The sequence below is a fragment of the Pterocles gutturalis genome, unplaced genomic scaffold (genome assembly GCF_000699245.1).
Source record: "Pterocles gutturalis isolate BGI_N339 unplaced genomic scaffold, ASM69924v1 scaffold4234, whole genome shotgun sequence".
In the NCBI taxonomy this organism is placed as follows: domain Eukaryota; kingdom Metazoa; phylum Chordata; class Aves; order Pterocliformes; family Pteroclidae; genus Pterocles; species Pterocles gutturalis.
The window spans coordinates 13,462-31,418 of NW_010135537.1; the positions used below are offsets into that span (position 1 = coordinate 13,462).

At 43.9% G+C, this 17,957-nt stretch overlaps 1 protein-coding gene across 1 annotated transcript in view; it reads left to right on the top strand.

The window, feature by feature from the left end:
* The window catches only part of CLRN3 (clarin 3), a 6,794-nt gene extending 6,188 nt beyond the window's left edge, over positions 1-606 (top strand). Inside the window, exon 3 of the mRNA XM_010081927.1 lies at positions 332-606. Coding sequence (XP_010080229.1) covers positions 332-606 — 275 coding nt within the window. The remainder of the gene's footprint in view (positions 1-331) is intronic.
* The last annotated feature ends 17,351 nt before the right edge of the window (positions 607-17,957 follow it).

The window sequence follows — 17,957 nt, forward strand, 5'->3', positions numbered from 1 at the left end:
TAGGATGGTTTACCTGGAGGGAGGGAATAGAAATATTTTCACCAACGTTCAGAGATCATACCTCCATTAGCACTATGAAAGCAGAGATGTAAAAGCGTTATTTGTCTAAATGTCGAAGTACCTGAACACATATTCAGAAAGTTAGAGGAAATATGTGCAGATCTATTAAGACATTAAGTCTTTAAATGTCCTCATATTTCACTAATAGAAAATATTAAATTAATCTTTGTCCTAGTCCAGGTATTCTAACCTATTTCAGTAGACTATTTACAAGAAGATAACATAATAGTAATACAGCTTCACCTCTAACATTCAAATTTATGTTTTCTAGGAATCTTCGTACTTTTAGCCATGATACTTTTTCCTGTGAACATAGAAGAAAATGGCCTGTCTCTAGAATTGGCCTCTGAATGTGGTGGTTCTCTGCAGACACACAGGAAATCTGAGCACACTTACGGGTATTCATATTGGATCATGCTGCTCATTATTCTTCTGAACATTGCTTCTGTCATCATCATCTATTTCTATGAGCACGCACGATATTCTAAGAAGAAAGAACAGCAAAGACCCATTGAAAACGCACCAAAAGATGTCATTCTGTTTTAAGGATACCACTGAAAAGAGGATGTAAAGAAAAAAGACTATTTAATATGGACAATCGTGGCTGATCATTTCCATTCAAATTGAAGCTGTGTATATAGTTCAATTTAAAAAAATACCTTATTTTGTCTTCAAAGCAATTTGATCTTTATGTTAGATATTATTCGTGTAGTACTTTTAAGTTTCCATTGGTAAATGTGCTGCCTAAACACCTCCAAGCAGACATGGCCCAAAGTGCACGATGCCAGAAGCATCCTGTGGGAATGGACCTCACGGACCTTACAGCTCTGCTCTTCCCCGGAGGAATCGCTGTGAAAACCTGCTCCTAGAAGGGTTCCTCCTCTCCGTACCACCACCACCACCTTTCCAAGGGGACTGTTGCCCTCTTGCACAGGCAGCACAGAGGGGCTGGGGTCCCCACCTCCCTTTCTGGATTTTTCTGGACCACAGGACAGACCCATGGTGGCCACCCCAATGTCGGTACCCATAAATGCATTTCTGCTTCACCCTTTGGGGCCAAATGGGAAGATTAGAGACATTGTTCTGGTTGTGTGTGACATTTGGGATCTCAAGGGGCAGAAACAGTGGCAACACCAGGAGCCCTGGAGGTTATAAGAAATGGTCACAAAGGTATTGCTGCTTCATTTTTCCCCCTTACCGCTGTCCTTTCCCTGCCCAAGGATCTTCTCCCCAGGTCCCTCTGGCACTGTACCAGTGACCACGGGCAGGTTTGCAGGCTCCGGTTCCTGGGCAGTAGTGTGAGCACATGGACAAAGTCACTTATCATCACCACCTTCATGCCATCATCATGTCACCTTCACATCAACCCTCCCGATGGCAACAGCACCAACCCCTCTCTGTGCTTCCCTTACTGGGTGCTTCGGTCCATGCTGGAGTGGCAGCCAGGGCAGCAGTGGCAAGACAGCATAGGAGCCCAGCACCTCTAAGTTATTAATTTATAGAAATATTAGCAAAATAGTGTTTCAGGCTATTTATTAACCCTTGATTGCTATCACCAACCAACTGCAAAGCAGCACCTTGAGCAAGCGTGTCCATCCACTTCCCACCCACTACACCACACTGTCACTTTGCTGCGACACAAAAGCCAGATAGTGGCTTTATTAGCCATGATTTATGGCCATACTGTCCCAATGGCCAGTTTAATGAGTATTTAACATGCACACAAAGACACACGGCTGTAGAACCTCAGAGAAGTGGGGAGCTCACCTTCTCCCCCTGCAAGGGAATGCGAGCTGACGAATGTGACCTTGGGACAGATGCTATCGTGCAAAATCATGCTTCATCCACATGCCCCAGGATCAGCACCTTCTGCTCCTTTGCTCCTCACCTCTGCAGCTGGGAGAGCTATTTTTTTCATGGCATCATTTTCCTTTACAATATTGTTTTCACAGTCTTGCTTGATAGCTTTCCTGTGATGCAAGAGATGCTCGTGGGAAAAAAAAAAAAAAAAAGCCTTTCTGAAGAGGGGATGAGACGATACAAGAGGCAACTTCTCACTATTCATGCCAAAAAAATAAAGTTTTGGGTTTAAAGTGGCCAATACTTTCTGCAGCTGTGCTCTTTCAACTGAATGAAAGCCAAGGGCTTTTCCATCCTGCTTAAGGGTTTGACTGAAAGTATGAGGGGAGCAGAGCAGGGGAAAAAAAAAATAAAATGAGGGTTTCCAAGACTTGAGGGGCAGCACAGGTCAAGAAAATAGGAGATGTTATCTGCTCTCCACTGCTGACAAGAACCATGCCTAGAACTGCTTTTCAGCGCTGTAAACATTGCGGTTAAACCCTCAGATGCTGTGCACCCGCGAGCTAGGCTGGCCGAAAGCCAAACAGTTGCCAGTTTTGCTTTGGCTGCAAAAATTTTCACACAGTTTCAGCATGCATCTGTCACTGTTGTGCCCAGCCAGCATCCATCACACGATACAACTACACTTATATCTGGCACTTGCTGGCAGAGAAATAAAGTCGTCATAATAGGATAATACCGGAGGAGCAAGGGCTCCTGCTTTGAAAACCAGTGGCTTACCGTTGCTTGGGCATTTCTGTTGCACTAAAGTACTATTTCCCATGGAAGAGCTGGAATCGTGCAACAGAAATGCCCAAGCAACAAAGTACTATTTCCCATGGAAGAGCTGGAAAAAAGAAAACATTCCCAGTTTTACATGCCTGTTTGAACCACCTGGCTCTGTAAAAACCAGTCTGGAAACCTCCAGGGACCTTGTGCTCGCCTGGTGACGCTATGGCTGCAAAGCGGGAGAGATCCGTGTCACCAGAAAGTCACTGGGGAGCAAGAGCTCACCTGACTTGATGTGAACTGCAGATGGAGATCATTACATCACTTAAAAAAATCGAATTTAAATAGTAGGTAAAGTTGGGGGTGGCTAACAAGGCTACCTTGATACTCTTTGAATGTTTTATTTCAAATTAAAGACAAGACTTTCCTTCTCAAGCTCAAAATCCCAGAATGGTTTGGGTGGGAAGGGACCCTAAAGCCCACCCAGTCCCACCCCCTGCCATGGGCAGGGACACCTCCCACTAGCCCAGGTTGCCCAAAGCCTCATCCAGCCTGGCCTTGAACCCCTCCAGGGATGGGGCATCCACAGCTTCTCTGGGCAACCTGGGCCACTGCCTCACCTCCCGCACAGGAAAACATTTCTTCCCGATATCTCATCTAAATGATCCTCTCTGCCCCATGCTGCATACTTCTCGCTTCATGCAAAGGCGTTGGCTTGGCAGATGTTGCTGGTGGAGATTCAGCAGGCAAATCCTCGGGATGAGCAAACAGGAAGGCAAACAGTCCAGGTATCCGTCTGCTGAATCAAAAGCTCAGTGAGAAGGGATTGTGCATCTGGGTTACAGCCATTTCTGCCAGAGAAAGAATAAAAAAGGGGGAAAAAAAAAAAAAAAGAAGAAAGGATGCGACATAATCCAAGCTTGTATTTAGCTTTTAGGATATCAAAAAGGAATTGGTCTGGCTCTTGCCAACCAGACAGCCTTTGAAATGAATGGAGCTGTGTTCAGTACACTTATCCTCTTAATGAGGACAAATTCTGGCAGTTTACCCTTAGGTAAAAAGGAAGAAAAGCTTGTACTGTCAGCTTGATGCACTCTTGAAAGAAAAATCAAGCTCCCATCTTATCTAAACCCGAGGTAATTTTACACATTCATCACTTGCCAGTAGCTGAAGCGCATTGCTTTTCACCAGGGGCTGTCTGACGAGGTCGAGGGAAGGATCCAGGCTGACACCAGCTGAAAGACGAATCCTCCCGGGGGTGCGTTTCCAGCACCGCATGCACAGAGCCAAGCAGGATCCATTCTGCACACTCCACGCTCTCCGTTTGCAGCGTGCTTGGGAAGCTGGGACTTGCTGCAGCTACTGCAAAGCCCTGCCAGGAGTTTGGCAGCTGGAGAGGAACAAGAGGAGGATTAGCCAGCAAGGCAGCCAGCAGCTCCCCTCTGATGGGCATAAAATGGCTTTTTTCCCCTCTTTTTGTCCCCAAGGGGAAATCCCCTCACTCCCAATCCACCCTGACCCATCCATACCGATTGCTCTGACTAAATAAGCGACTTCTTTTGCTCTGGCTAAATAAATCACTTGGATGCTTCTACTAAACTGATCACGATTGAAATATTTAACAGATTTTTTAAAATAACGATATACAGCATTATTTGGAAATACCTTCCCACCTCCAAAGCTCTGCTTCTTATTTATGCAAGACCTCTTCTAGCTTTACGGTTCACGCAAAAAGTTTCCCACTGGATAAAAGTCACACCGGATTCAACAACTGTAGAAATGCTGAATCAAGGCAGCTTTTTACTTTAAAAACACAGAAGATCCTCAATGCCTGGTAAATTATCAGTTACCTTCATGTTTAGCAGCAGCTGAAAACATTTAATAAGACCCATTGCAAACCTCACAGCAGGCAAACGCAATAATTTTGGATGTAGGCGTATCTACTTGACAGCACGGCAGAAGCTAGTTAACTTCACAATTACAGAAAAAAAAAAAAAAAAAAGAGCCAGCGCAGCTTCGCTGTTACCCACAGGCAAAGAGACTCAGTCGATAAAACCAATCCCTGTCCCCCAGGAGCTATTCTGCTAAAGAGTCAGCCAGCTCCTGCTATTTCAAAACCTCTGCTGGTAGGAGGACTGCCAGAATTAACAATCGATGTTCTAAATCAAGCGCAGTATCGCCGACACAGGAATGATTTTTATTATAGGATTATCAGAGGATTAAAAATAAATATTCCTCTTACAGCCCTGTGGCAGGTTGGGATGATCCTTCGAGCATCCTTTCTCTGAGTGGGACAGCTACTCACACGTAAGGCAGCTCGAGGGATTTTGGCATGGAAATGTACATGATAACTTCAGCCCAGCAGACACGTGAGTGTTTTATTCTCATTGTTCCAGGTTTCCAGTATGCACTGACCGAGCAGCTGTACTTTTTACTGCTCAAGTACCTTCTCTCTCTGTGTTTGTTAACCTGAGCTAAAATTTGAGGTTCTTGGGTAAAGAATTTTGACAATTTTAGCATTGCTGTGAAGCACATAGAGCCCCCAGAAGTCATATCTCAGATGAGTTTCCACCGTTCCAGAGAGAGACAGGTCCCACGTGGAGCACAGGTCAACCAGCGATGGCCAAAGCTTCATGCACAAGAAGCTCCAACACTGCTCCCAACACCAGCCTGAGCGCTTAACAACTTCCTGTGGTATCTTCTGTCCCACACTTGGAACATGGTTTCATCAGGATGGCTTGCTGGCAGTATTTCTACCAGATAAATAATTTCTCCAGGCTCCTTGAAGAGCACGGCATCAGATGTGCTGGGCTTCATGCCGTACCTTGGGGGTGTGCGGTCAGTCTGGAAGGGCCACAAGAACATCCCAGAGAAATCCCTGGTTGGAAAAATTTACTCCAAGGACAGAACCAAAGCTTTTCTCCTCAGTTTAAGTGTCCCCATTCAGGATAATTTTTGTCATTGCTGCTTCTAGGTGAGCTTTTCATTCCATCTTCTGAAGGATGGGCACAAGCTAGCAGTCACATCTCAGGGATCATCCCACCTGGCTCCTGTCCACTCATTTACCTTTTAAAAGGAATCTAGATGAGAATTGCAATGACGTTCAATGAGGATCTCTTTCAAGTCATTTTCGGAGAGGATATTGCAGTACCCCCGGTATTATCACTGCAGAGCAGAGCTTGGGGGGGACAGCTTCCCCCGAGAAAGCCAGAAGGAAGGATCTGGCACAGCGATGTTACCTTAGTTGGGTAAGAGGGATGGAGGCCTCTTCAAAATGAGCCTAGATTGGTGTCAAAACTTAGTTCAAAGGCAAAAAGCCCATCAAACAGACTCCAAACAGGCAGCGAGACCTTCCAACCCCCTGCAGCACTCCCCCCTCCAGGGCTCGGCTCCAAGCCCAGCGATGAAAACACCTACAGCTCTTCTCCCTGCACATGTTGCTAAGGCTCAGACTTGACTTTGCGGTGGTCAAACCATGTCAAAATTACAAGAAAAGGCACTGCAAAATACGGAGATCAAATCCCACAAACCACCGTTCTCTGCGATCATTCAGGACGTTCAGAGTTCTCAGCCCAGCAGCTGGGTTCTGCTCCTGTGCCTTGCCCGAGACTTTTGCTGGGAAATAAGGGGAATCCTCCCAGCTGCTCCTCGGCTGCTTTCCTCCTGGTTATTCGCCTCGGGAACCATCAGAGGGCAGCAGCCCCTTTCCTAGGCTGTGCTGCCAGCCTGGAATTGGCTTTTTTTTGTGTGTGTGTTTTGTTTTCCTTTGAAAGGGTGAAAAAGAGAGGGAGGGAGAGGGACAACTGTCTTACCCATACGTGCAAAGACAATGCTATAGTTCGCCTCCTTCTTTGAGACACAAAAAACCAAAGAAAAAGTATAACTTCAATAGCACATTAATTTTAGGTGCTCTGATTGACAGCCCAGCTCTGTGGACATCCTGGAAATGAGAACAAGGGGTAGAGCACAAAGTGGTGGGTTGCTTCTACACACACTGGAAAAGGTTTCTTGGCTAGTTCCCAATATTAGAAGAGGTAAGTTGCCAAAACAATGCAAAAAAAAAAAAAAAAAAAGACGCATGCGAGGCTGCAAGATATTCAAAGCCACTTCATCAGAGCTGCTGGTGCGAATGCTGAAGAGCTACCAAAGCTATTGATTAATGATGGTTAAAGCTATTGATTAATAATGGTTAGAAAGGCAGACTCAGAGAAAATGGGATTTTATATAGTCCCAGTCTCCAGAGTAAGGGTAGAAATACTATGTTTAGCAAAGGTTACCAGGACAATGTTCAATTATATGTCTTGGTCAACAGGCTATGAGCAAAAACGTCATCCCAAACAAGAATAAAACATTATCACTCAAAATTCTTTTCCAAACATGGTTAATTATCTCCTGGATATAGGAAAGAGAATACATCCATGATCATGGGTGGGGTGGTTTATCCCATTCTTCATCCAAGACTTTAAAGAAAAAAAAAGGATGCTCCCTCAGAAGCCAGTGTGGTCTAGAACATATTATTTGAGGAAATTTTTGAGAACTACTTTTTTATATTTAAAGAAAGTGGTTTAAGCTCTGTTAAATTTAACTTTTCCCTATTAAAAGATGATTTTTAAAAAGAGAAAAACAACACCTGTGAAGCCCTAAAAAAAAAAAAAATAATTAAAAATAAGCTTCCTGTGCTTTCCCAGATGTTTTCAGAAGATGTGAGTGATCTCTCTGCAGATCCTGGTTCCTGCAGCAAAGCGCCCTGTGGTTGTGATGGCTTCTCCCGAGGGACCTTCCACTCTGTTGGAGGACCCTGCAGTGGTGACCTCACTAACTCTGGGTCATTCAGGCTGTTTTCATGTATGTTTTCCCATGTTAAGGATCAGCTTCATCTCACCCATCTGCCCAGGGGGACTATTTGAGAAGGAGAGTGTCATTCAGCATAGAGGAACTGAAGTGATGGGAAGCGCTCACAGATTTTGCAGAATAGGGCAAGACATCAACGCACTGGTGCTCAGCCTGTCTACAGCCCCGAGGAAGCTGTCGGTGCTAATGATGCCACTGAAAGATGGATGGTATCTTAATTATAGGAACTTCAAAGAAAATCTCTAATAAAACTACCATTTAATTTCCTAAGGACTTTGGGGTTCGCCCTAGACATTGCCTTCCTCTGCCCATGCTCTGTCTGTACTGCATTCCTTCCGGAATCTGAGGATTTCGTAATTGAGATGTCATGGCAAGGAGAAGGAAAAAAAAAAAAATGTATTCCATGGGAAGTGCCAAGAAATCATGGGTTCATGTTCAGTCACCCAAAGAAAATTAGCAAATGTAGTGAGTTCTTTCATTGCACCATGGCCAAATGCTTCAACAGAAAGTGTTTTAACAAAAACAGAGGCTTTTGGCAGCAATTTCCCAGCTAGAAGAGACTATGGCTGGGAAAACAGTCCAACTTCAAAGAGAGAAGGCAACAGGACAGTAGTGCTACATGGCAAAATCAGAACGATGCGATTTACACCACAAAAATGGTTCCTAGCTAGCCATGACTTTACATCGAGATGCTCACCGCAGTGCCAGGACTTCTCTTACCTGAAGGTTTCACCGTGAGCCACACTGTAGGATGAAACAAAGCCGTGTCACAGGGCCAGCACTAGCGTCTGGGAGTAGTCTTAAGACTCAAGTGAGATGATTCATGAAATGCATTTGACCATGCATCCTCCATTTCTGTGAGCGTATCTGCCCAACAGACAATTCACACCATCAGCAGTGGAGTGAGCTGACAGCCTCCTTACACCTCTGCTCAGAGCAGCAAAGGTCGGGTTGTCCAGATTATAGAGTCTTCTTGGATTTCCAAGAAGTTTTACAAAGTGTCCCAGCTCAGGTTTTGCAGGAACCCACATCACTGTGGTGTAAGGGAGGGTCTGGCACTTATACATCAGGCAGGAACCTCTGGTAGGCTTTAGTGATCAGATTTACAAAGGGTGGGGGTCATCATTCTGTGAGAAGTGATGTATCCTGGAAACATGACCCCCATTTCACATTTGAATTTATATGCACTGGGTTGGCTCAGTCTGAGACTTCAGGGTTTTCAGCTCAACAGCTGTCAGAAACACTAATCGAACGGTGGGCAAAGAAAAAAGAATAATAAAGGAAAAGAATAGAGATGACAGCATAATAAATCCATGGCTTGCCTGTACAGGTTAGACATACTCCATCTCAAAAAAAAAAAAAAAAAAAAGGACATAGTACTGGAAAAAGTTCAGAGAAAGGCACCCAGGATGAATACGAGTAGGAAAGAGCTGTTGCAGGATCAGTAACGAAGGGAGCAGGCAAGCAGGGCAGGCTGATTAATAAATCCCATTCAAAAGGAATGCAAACGGGTAATACATGCAAAATGTCGGTCTCTGTGCAAGAAAGACCTCAACAACCTGTGCTGGAGCAAAACAAGGAGAACATTCCTTCTTCCTGCCAACACATACATTAAATATAATAAAAGGATAACTTAAAATTTTATACCGAGGGAACAGATGGACTTTTCAAAGTTTCCATAATCCCACCCCCCCAAAAAAAAAACCAACCCACTACTCTGACAACTGAACAAAGAGATGAGCTAGCAAAGCACGCAGGTGACACGGGGTGCACACGGAGTAGGTGCACATCCCTAATGGTGTCTGTGCAGATGGGAACCTCCTACCACTGTGTCGTCTCTAACTTTGCAGTAGCTCAACTGATCACCTCCCGGCATTCTAAACCGCCTTGTCAAGGCTCTTCCCAAGCCACACTCGGAGTTCTGATTCTTTCTGACAGAAGCACGTTACAGCATGGTGACTGAAAGCTGCCTTTCCCAGGGGGTGAGCTGCTGGATCTTTCTGGGTTGGAGAAAACAGTTCTGCTGGCTTCATGCAAAGTAACCAAAAATAGGAAAGAACAGGGACTTGCACGGACTGGTGCGGGCTTTGGATCAAGTTGGGAATGAATTAACATGACAATAATGGGGATCTTGTCGTGTTTATCCTTTAAGGGGAAACTGATAGGGATCAAAATCTCCTCACTAATCTCAACTTCCTTCTCCCACCTCCATTTAAAGAGAAGATAACAGGGATTAGAGAGCACCAAGAGCAATTTCTGCTTCAACCATCAAGTTCTCCAGATGCTTTTGTTTGCTTCCCCCAAAAGATGCAAAATCAAAACCAAATCCAAGAATACCTACTTTGAACTAATCTGACAGTGCTGAGAATCAGGCACCTTTGCACACACGTCACAAACTGTTACTGCAATGCTGATACACAACGCAGGAACGTCTGGGCAGAAGACATGTGCAGACACTATTTTGGGGCAGTCTTCCCCATCCACTTCCCTCTGTACAGGAGAAACAGAAACAGATGCCCCCCTGTTTCTCCCTTTCCCAACTTGCTCATTTTTCTAAATCATGGAAAATTCATTCTGTGCAGCATGATGAAACTCATACATAAACAACATCTATCATTTTTTTTTTCTCCCTCTTGTAGAGGTAACTTCTGCCTTCTTTTTTTTTTTTTTTTTGACGGGACTGAAACATGAACAGTGCCATGGCCACTGTCGCATGGCTGTTAACAGAAAAAAAACCCAATGTATTGCCACAGAACTACCTAATTATTGCAAGACGACCCATTATGGTTGTAGAATAAAATACATTTCAGTGCTGAGTGAGAAAGATTGAAACCTGCTTATCTTCTTTCTCAGCACAGAAAAGACAACTCAATTTTTAAGCAGAAAATCTCCACTTCCCAGTAGGTGGCTAAGTCTGGAATCACAAATGCCTCTGAATTGGAGAATTTAAGATAAGAGCTTAGTTTTCTTTCAATTTTGCACATGTGTGGTTTCTGCCCTTTGGGATGTGGTTGAGATGTCTCTACTTTTGTGTCTATATCAGAGACAAAGAGCTCATGGTTAAGGCTGTGATCAAGGTCTGGGAGATGCAGGAACCAGGGATGCGTTTGCTGCTCTGCCATGTGGTGCAAAACTTCTTAAAATATTGTATATTTTTAAACTACAGTCCTGAATTGAACCACATTACAGCCATAGGAATCCACCTTGATTTTCAAAGGAGCAGTTTAGGTGCTCAGTGTACAGACCACAGCTGCTTTGGAGAACTGGAAGAATTCTGTAAGGAGGTGTAACATCTTCCTCATACTTGAGGGCACGTTTTACCAGCAAGCTGGAAGAAACAAGCTTTTAAGAACAAACTTGTGTATTTATCACATTTAACAGTCTGTTCTGCAGGGAGGAAATGAGCAAAAGACGCTAAATGAAGAGGGTCGTGCTATGTACCACAGGTTACACGTTAGCTTTGATGCTACTATCAAATCAAAGCCAAGGGAAAACAAACCAGAAACCACTCTGGATTATCCACAAGAATAAACCTGCAGCTGGCTGCGGAGGTCTCTGAAGTCAGAGCAGCTTGGCAAAGGGCATCTCTCAAGTAGCAGTTTCTAATTTATAAAGAAGGTTTCTCAGCCCATAAACTGCTATTTTTCAGGCATGGCATCTTACTTTGCAATAGAGCTGTAGAGACGGCTGAGAAGAAAACTGACAAGCCATATTCATCCATCTTCATTTGTCTTCCATGACTATGAGAAGATAAGTAGGGCCCCCGTTTCTGAGCAGTAGCCTTTGCTCACTGATAGCATCTTGGCAGTTACTTATCACCGTCTGTCCCTCTCCTCTGCTTCCCTCAGTCCTGGCCTTATAAGCCAAGACATGCTCAAGTGATCACAGGTCCTAGATTTTTGATTTTATTTTTGGTTTATTTTTCCAACCATTCACTGGAAGTGCAACTTTTGCAGGGGAGGAAAAAAAACACCACAAAGGGCTATCATTCAAAACTATATTTAAATGGACACATCAGTTAAGTTTGAAATGCTATTTGCTGTCACTTCTATGGCAGATCAGAACTGTGGCACAATATATTGGATTTTAATAGCACCTCCAGGCTTAATATGAGATAATGAATGAAATATGCCCACAGATGTCAAAGGATCCTGCAAGCAAGCGTGCATCCAAATTATTTTGCTGTAGCTAGAGGGTGACTATGCCAATGTGGAAATAATTTCCATTATTAAAACCAAAGAAAAAGAAGCTTACTGGAAAGGATCTGTAGCTTCTGGCTAATTCTGGGGTGACTATTCAGACTTTTCTTATGAAACCCAAGTTGAAAACACTTTTAGGCAATCTAAGCAGCACAGCTGACACACGTAAGGCTGATAGGAAACTCCAAGATGTAAAAGAGTTTCAAAGTCCTTAATCAAAGAGGGCTGCAGCAGGTAAATAAACTCAGGTGTAAGAAAGGAGCTGAACAGGGGAGCATCTTCTGTTTTTCCCAAAAATGTTTTTAAAGTAGAGTCAGGGAACAGAGCATTGACCTTTTCTGTAGATAATACTCTTCATCCCTCTTTAGAGCAAATAAGATGTCATCACTTATTCCAAGAAACGTTCCCTGGCATGGACTTGCAAGAATAAACCCCAGCATTTTATTTCATCATTTGTATTGATTTATTACTCCGAGAAACATTCCCTGGCATGGACTTGCAAGAATAAGCCCCAGAGTTTTATTTCATCATTTGTATTGATTTATTACATGTGTCTAAAATAATTTAAAGAGCAAATTTTTCTCTAGGAAGCTAGCAAGTGCCAACTATTCACTTCCAAGGAAGCAGAAACCTTCTCCTTCCGCATATACACTATTATCTGGTAATTGTGAAAAGCAAAGCTATCTTGTGTACACACCAATATGCTTTGTGTATGAGGACCCTTCTCCAAGATGAATTTCAAGACTAAATACGTTCATGTGAAAGTCATAAAGCATCTTGAAGGATTTAGTCTGTGACATTTTCCTCTCTTGTAAAACTCAAGCAGGTGTAGCTACTTGTTAGCATTCATTAAGACTGAGAGCACTCTCCTTCTCATCTGGGGAACAGCTTGAAGCCCAAGGATGGTTTTATTTCCCCAAGTTGAAAGAAAAGATGATCCCTCTGATCTGATAGTGCAGTGGAACTGATTTAATTACGACTGAACAAACCCCCCCATTTCCAACATTTATGAGTTCGTTTTCATAGCGTACCAAACTAAAATGTGCAGAAATAAATGTGGGACGCTGATAGTGTAGTGGAACTGATTTAATTACAACTGAACAACCCCCACCCCCTTTTCCAACATTTATGAGTTCGTTTTCATAGCGTACCAAACTAAAATGTGCAGAAATAAATGTGGGACGTATCTATGAATGTCCTTCAACTTTACATGGTGCAGGAAGCGCTGCTTTTGTCTGGGGACAGCGGGGCAGGGGCTCCTCCTCCCCCAGTGGCAGGTGCTTTGCTCATCAACGATGGGGAATTTGCCTGCAGGGGTGCTGCTTCCTCCAAATCCTTTTTTAGAGGAAGATACTGAAGCCAGTACATTCCTTCTTAGAAATGGCAGGCAAGTCTTATGTTGAAAGTCTAACAAATAAAAGGGCTCAATTTGTCAGTGTCAGGATGGAGCAGTGCATTTTTTTTTTCCCTTTGAGCAGGAAAAAACCTCCCAGCACCTAATGGTGCCTAACCCTGAGATGCAGTCAGGTGGAAAGACTCCCTCAATTAAAACAAGATCTACTTTCCAAAAAAAGGGCATTTAGGCTAAGATATGGCAAATATCATCTTATAGGCAGTATTAAATGCTTCCAATAGGCTTATGAACTAGTAAATGGTGTATAACTCCAAAAAAATAACGTACAACTCCAACAAAGAAGTTTGGGTTTCATTCTGGTTTTTCCAGAATTCCAAGCTCAAGGCTCGTAAGCCTTACAATGTGTTTATTCTGCCTAACACAATGTTTTCTGTTTCATTTCCCACATATCTAGCTCCTCTGCTAATCTAAACACCTGGACTCCTGTTGCAAAATTTGTAACTCTGGCATCGTTCTTAGAACAGCAAAGCATCAACCATGCCAGCCTGGGTGGTTATTAAGATATACTGGCAGGGAAAGGGTTTAGAGTCCTGAAACTGCAATCCTGGAACAGAGATAAGAACCCAAGCGTCTGAGAGACTGAGACAACCCTGAGAAAGGGGCAACCTGGAGGGAGACAACCTGGAGCAAGAGAGAACTTCCAGACAGATACTGGGCAGACATGCATGGGATGGAACAGACCATCGGCCAGTTTGGGTCTCCATCCCAAACCCAAGGGTCGAATCCTGGGCTGGTCACTGGGGCTGTGCTCCCTCCCAGCTCCTCCTGCCCCTGCAGACACGGGCACAGCAGAGAAGCTGGAAAGTCCTTGGCTGTCCTGGCAGCAGCTCCAACCATCAAGTGTGTGATCAGCTTCTCCTCAGCACAAACCCAAACACAGCCTTTCACCAGCTGCTGGGAAGAAAGTGAACTCTGTCCCAGCTGAAACCAGGACCCCCAGAAACCTGGTGCTATGTCTTCATGAGATCCCAACCCATCCTCCCTCCATCAGCAGGACATCCAGTTGAGCATCCCACTCTGCTCTCCTCCAAGGGAGGCTAGGACACTCCGAGGAAGAATCTGTTGAGGTTCTCCTAGCTGGACAGAGAGATGATGCGAGAGGTCCCCTTCACCACACACCATCCACATGCCCCCATGGCGGTGGGGTGCTCCTGGGCCTGATGCTACTAAATCATTTTCCATCACAGGCAAGAGGAGAGAGTTTGAATCCCTTTAGCAAGAAGCAGCAATTAAACCTTCTCAGCAAAAAGCCCAGCTTCTTGCCTCCTGGGAGGATGAACCGTTTCCTGCTGGTTTGACCTCATTCCAAGGAGAGGGTGGAACCATCTCCAAGCCTCCATCTCACCTCCAGCTGCGAGCTCAAGGTCCATCCCTAGTCCTGGACTAAGACTCATCCCTATCCTCAGGACTTCACTGCGAGGTTGTTTCAAAGCCCACCCTGAGCACTCCGGGCTCGTGAGGAAGTTCAGCGTCCGATGAGGGTTTCTGTACTCCACCAGCGGTGTCTGTGCCCAGAGGTTGGGCAGGATTTGACCAGATCACAAGCCAGGTCCTCACAACCCGACTTTTATTTTACATTCCAGTGAACTGAAGAGCACTTGGGTCTCTCCTGTGAGTCATGGAAACCGAGCAGTTGGCTTTTACAAGCCCGTTGTTGCATTTTATACCGCTTTTATGGTTCCTATGTATGTGCATGGAGAAATGAGGAGAACTCCAGCTGATTTTCCCCTCCTGGATGTCTTGTTAAGAGATATCAAATCTAATTCAAGCTTTATTATAAAATTGACTCAGAATAGTTTTTGAGTGCATGGATAAATGTTACTAACAAAAACCACACAGAATTTATCCTCTATCAGCTTCAATGAGGAGTAAAACCCAAATGGTTCATATAAAAAAACAGCATTCTTAAGGCACTCAGGAAGATATTGGGTCTGTTGGAAAAACCTCACTAAATACCCAAGACACCTTGGCCATAACCTCCAGAGGAACCAAATGCCTCTGAAAATCATCTGTATACTCGTAAGGGGATAGATGGGCTCTAAAGAATTTACCAATGGGCACGGGACTCAGGTAAACACTGGAAAAAACTCTGATACAAGAGGGTTTAAAGCATCATTCTTTAACGCCTACAGGAACCCCCAACGAACACAATAGTGTGAAACGAAGAATAAAGAAATAGCAAAGGTCAGTGGGGTCTAGAGAAGGGGTGAAAGAGCAGAGGAAATTATGAAAAGGAGAAGCCGCACAGAGGAATGCCAGAAGGTCAAGACTTGAGCATCTCTGCAGTGAGCTCTGCCCAGCGGAGCACTGCTTCCAAAGGGTGGATTAAGTATTTTAACTATGTGCTGCCAGAGGCTGTCACCAGGATTTGAAGTTGCATTAACCCACAGGCTGTATTTTCCTTTAGAAGTCTTTCTTGCTACGAACCTCTCCAGCCAGTCTTCACTCAAAACAAAGCAGTCTGCAAAGAAATGACGGTCTGATGGGAAACCAAAGCTTCTCTGCAAGTAGTGCAAAGCTGGATTTTGTGCAGACAGCTGCGGCACCTGTAGCTGCCCTGATTTAGAGGAGCCCAGGGAAGGTGATTCCTGCAAATGACATCTGCAGTGTTTGCTGGCTGCAAAGGCCACCACAGCACTTATATATAGAAAAACAACTTGTTTTTTTTCCATTGCCCCAGGATCCAGCCTCCCTTTTCATAATGCTGCATCACGCCTCAAGTTGCTTTATATCAGATTGAGAGAAAAAACCCATAAAATATGAAATAAATCAAATAATGTTATTAAAGACTCAGTCTCTCTTCAGGACCTTTTCCATTCAAGGGACTCAATCGTTTTTGCTCTCAGAGAGCGCTCCTGGCTTGCAAACGGGTATTCTTCGAGATGCAATTCTCCAGCCAACTACATTGTTAAATTTATTTCTAAAAGCATTCAGGCTTTGCCATTTTGAGTTGGGCTGTGGCCTTTAATTTCTCCACTGAAAATCAATTAAAACGCACATTGCTTCAGTGTCCTACTGTAGGCTTTTGAATTTTCACAGGGAAACCAAACCTCAAATCCTAAACCAGAAACGTGTTAGAAAACCAACCCCAAAGCCCAGGGTGCAGAGCTCAGGTCTGCTAATGGCTTCTTTTTAGAGTTCAGAAATCCTCCCAACCCACAAACAGGTGGAAATACCATCACTTGGCCATGCACAAGTCTATTTAGTACTGTGTAAGTGCATGGTTTGTTTGAATTATCTATTATTCAGCCTCAGGCTTAGACCTTTGTTTTGTTTGTGCAGTTAATGCATTGACTTGATTTTCTGTACTCAACACCCATGCTTGGAGTTGGAAGCAGATCTCGGCAAACACAAACTTCATTAATGACAATTGCTTGAAAAACCTCTGTACCCCTTAGGAGATCTGAGTTCACAAGCACTTTCCCCAACAAGCAAATTCAAATGGCTTAATCCAGGTATACAAATGGCTCATTTCCAATGCAGAGGGATTTACACTGCGAGTAAACTGTAAATAAAACTCTACGCAGAAATTTCATGTTCTTATTTTTCTGTTTTCTCCAGGAGGAGGGGAACTTGAGTCAAGACTTTTAATTTTGTTAATCTCAAGGACTAGTCTGCATATTGTTGCATTTAATTCCTTGAAGCAGCATGTGGTTAGGATGTACAGGGCTGCACAGAAGTCACTGGCAGCTCTCTGCTGCTTTCCTTCTCTACAGCAGGCAGGGATTTTGCTCCACACTCAGCAGAAGCAATGCGTAGTGTACAATTTCCTTCCCTACAGCAGGCAGGGATTTTGCTCTACACTCAGCAGAAGCAATGCGTAGTGTACACACTGTATGTATGTTAAAGTTTGCCATTTGTTCAATTAAAAAAGCTCTCCAAAAGAATTTATTTCCAACGATTTGAGGATATTGTAGCAAAAACCTGCTGAGATGATGCACAAGTGGTTAGAGAGTGAAGAACAACCTTGCCCACAAACCAAGAAAGAGGCAGCACAGATTGGTACCATCCAGAAGCTTAGAGAAACAAGATGTTTGTCTTCCTAAAGAGCAACATCCAACAAACAAGACTCGCTGGTGTTTGGTTAATAGGGTCTCAGGGAAAAGAAACACTGAGCCCATTAGGAGAAGGCGAGTCTTGTTTGTGATCAGTTCAACAAGACCAAACTAGTAAGTCACAAATATTGTGGGGTACATTAGTACTTTCTATTCTTTTATTACAGCACTGCTGCTAATATTAGCAAATGGGAGCAAATCAAATATAGTTGTGAAAAAAATGGAGAGCATGCAAGCTCAGCTGCATGAAGGAATAGTGTTAAAAATCGTAGATTTCTAAACAGATAAGGTTGTTCCCCTGACCTCTAATGACCCCAGCAAGGTACTAATTACTGGGCTGCTGACACCGTTAAACCAAAAAAAGTGTTAATTCAGCCTGGCAAGGGATTACATAGTCAGGAAAAGGACTGGGGGGAAGAATATGCCACTACCCTTCTGCTTACAATATCTATTCATTTGCAAACCAACTTGTTTAATATGAAGTTATCAAGCCAGGTGTTGAGCTCCTTTGTAAGATTCAGAACTTAAACCACAACTCAGAACTGAGCCATCCTAGACTACTGAATTACAGCAAAGCCTGTTCCATCCCAAGCTCTAACGCAACGCTTTCCATCCTAGGATGTACGATCCTTCCAGAGAAGGATTTACGAGCACAACCACAGGCCAAACCAGATTGCTTTTTGGTCAGATACAAGGCAGCAAGTTGAGACATAAAAGATCATAAAAGATTGTATATAGCAACAATACAGTATCTAGCTTCTCCCTGGTACATGCTCGTAGGCCAGAGAGGATCTAGTCTTACACATTCCT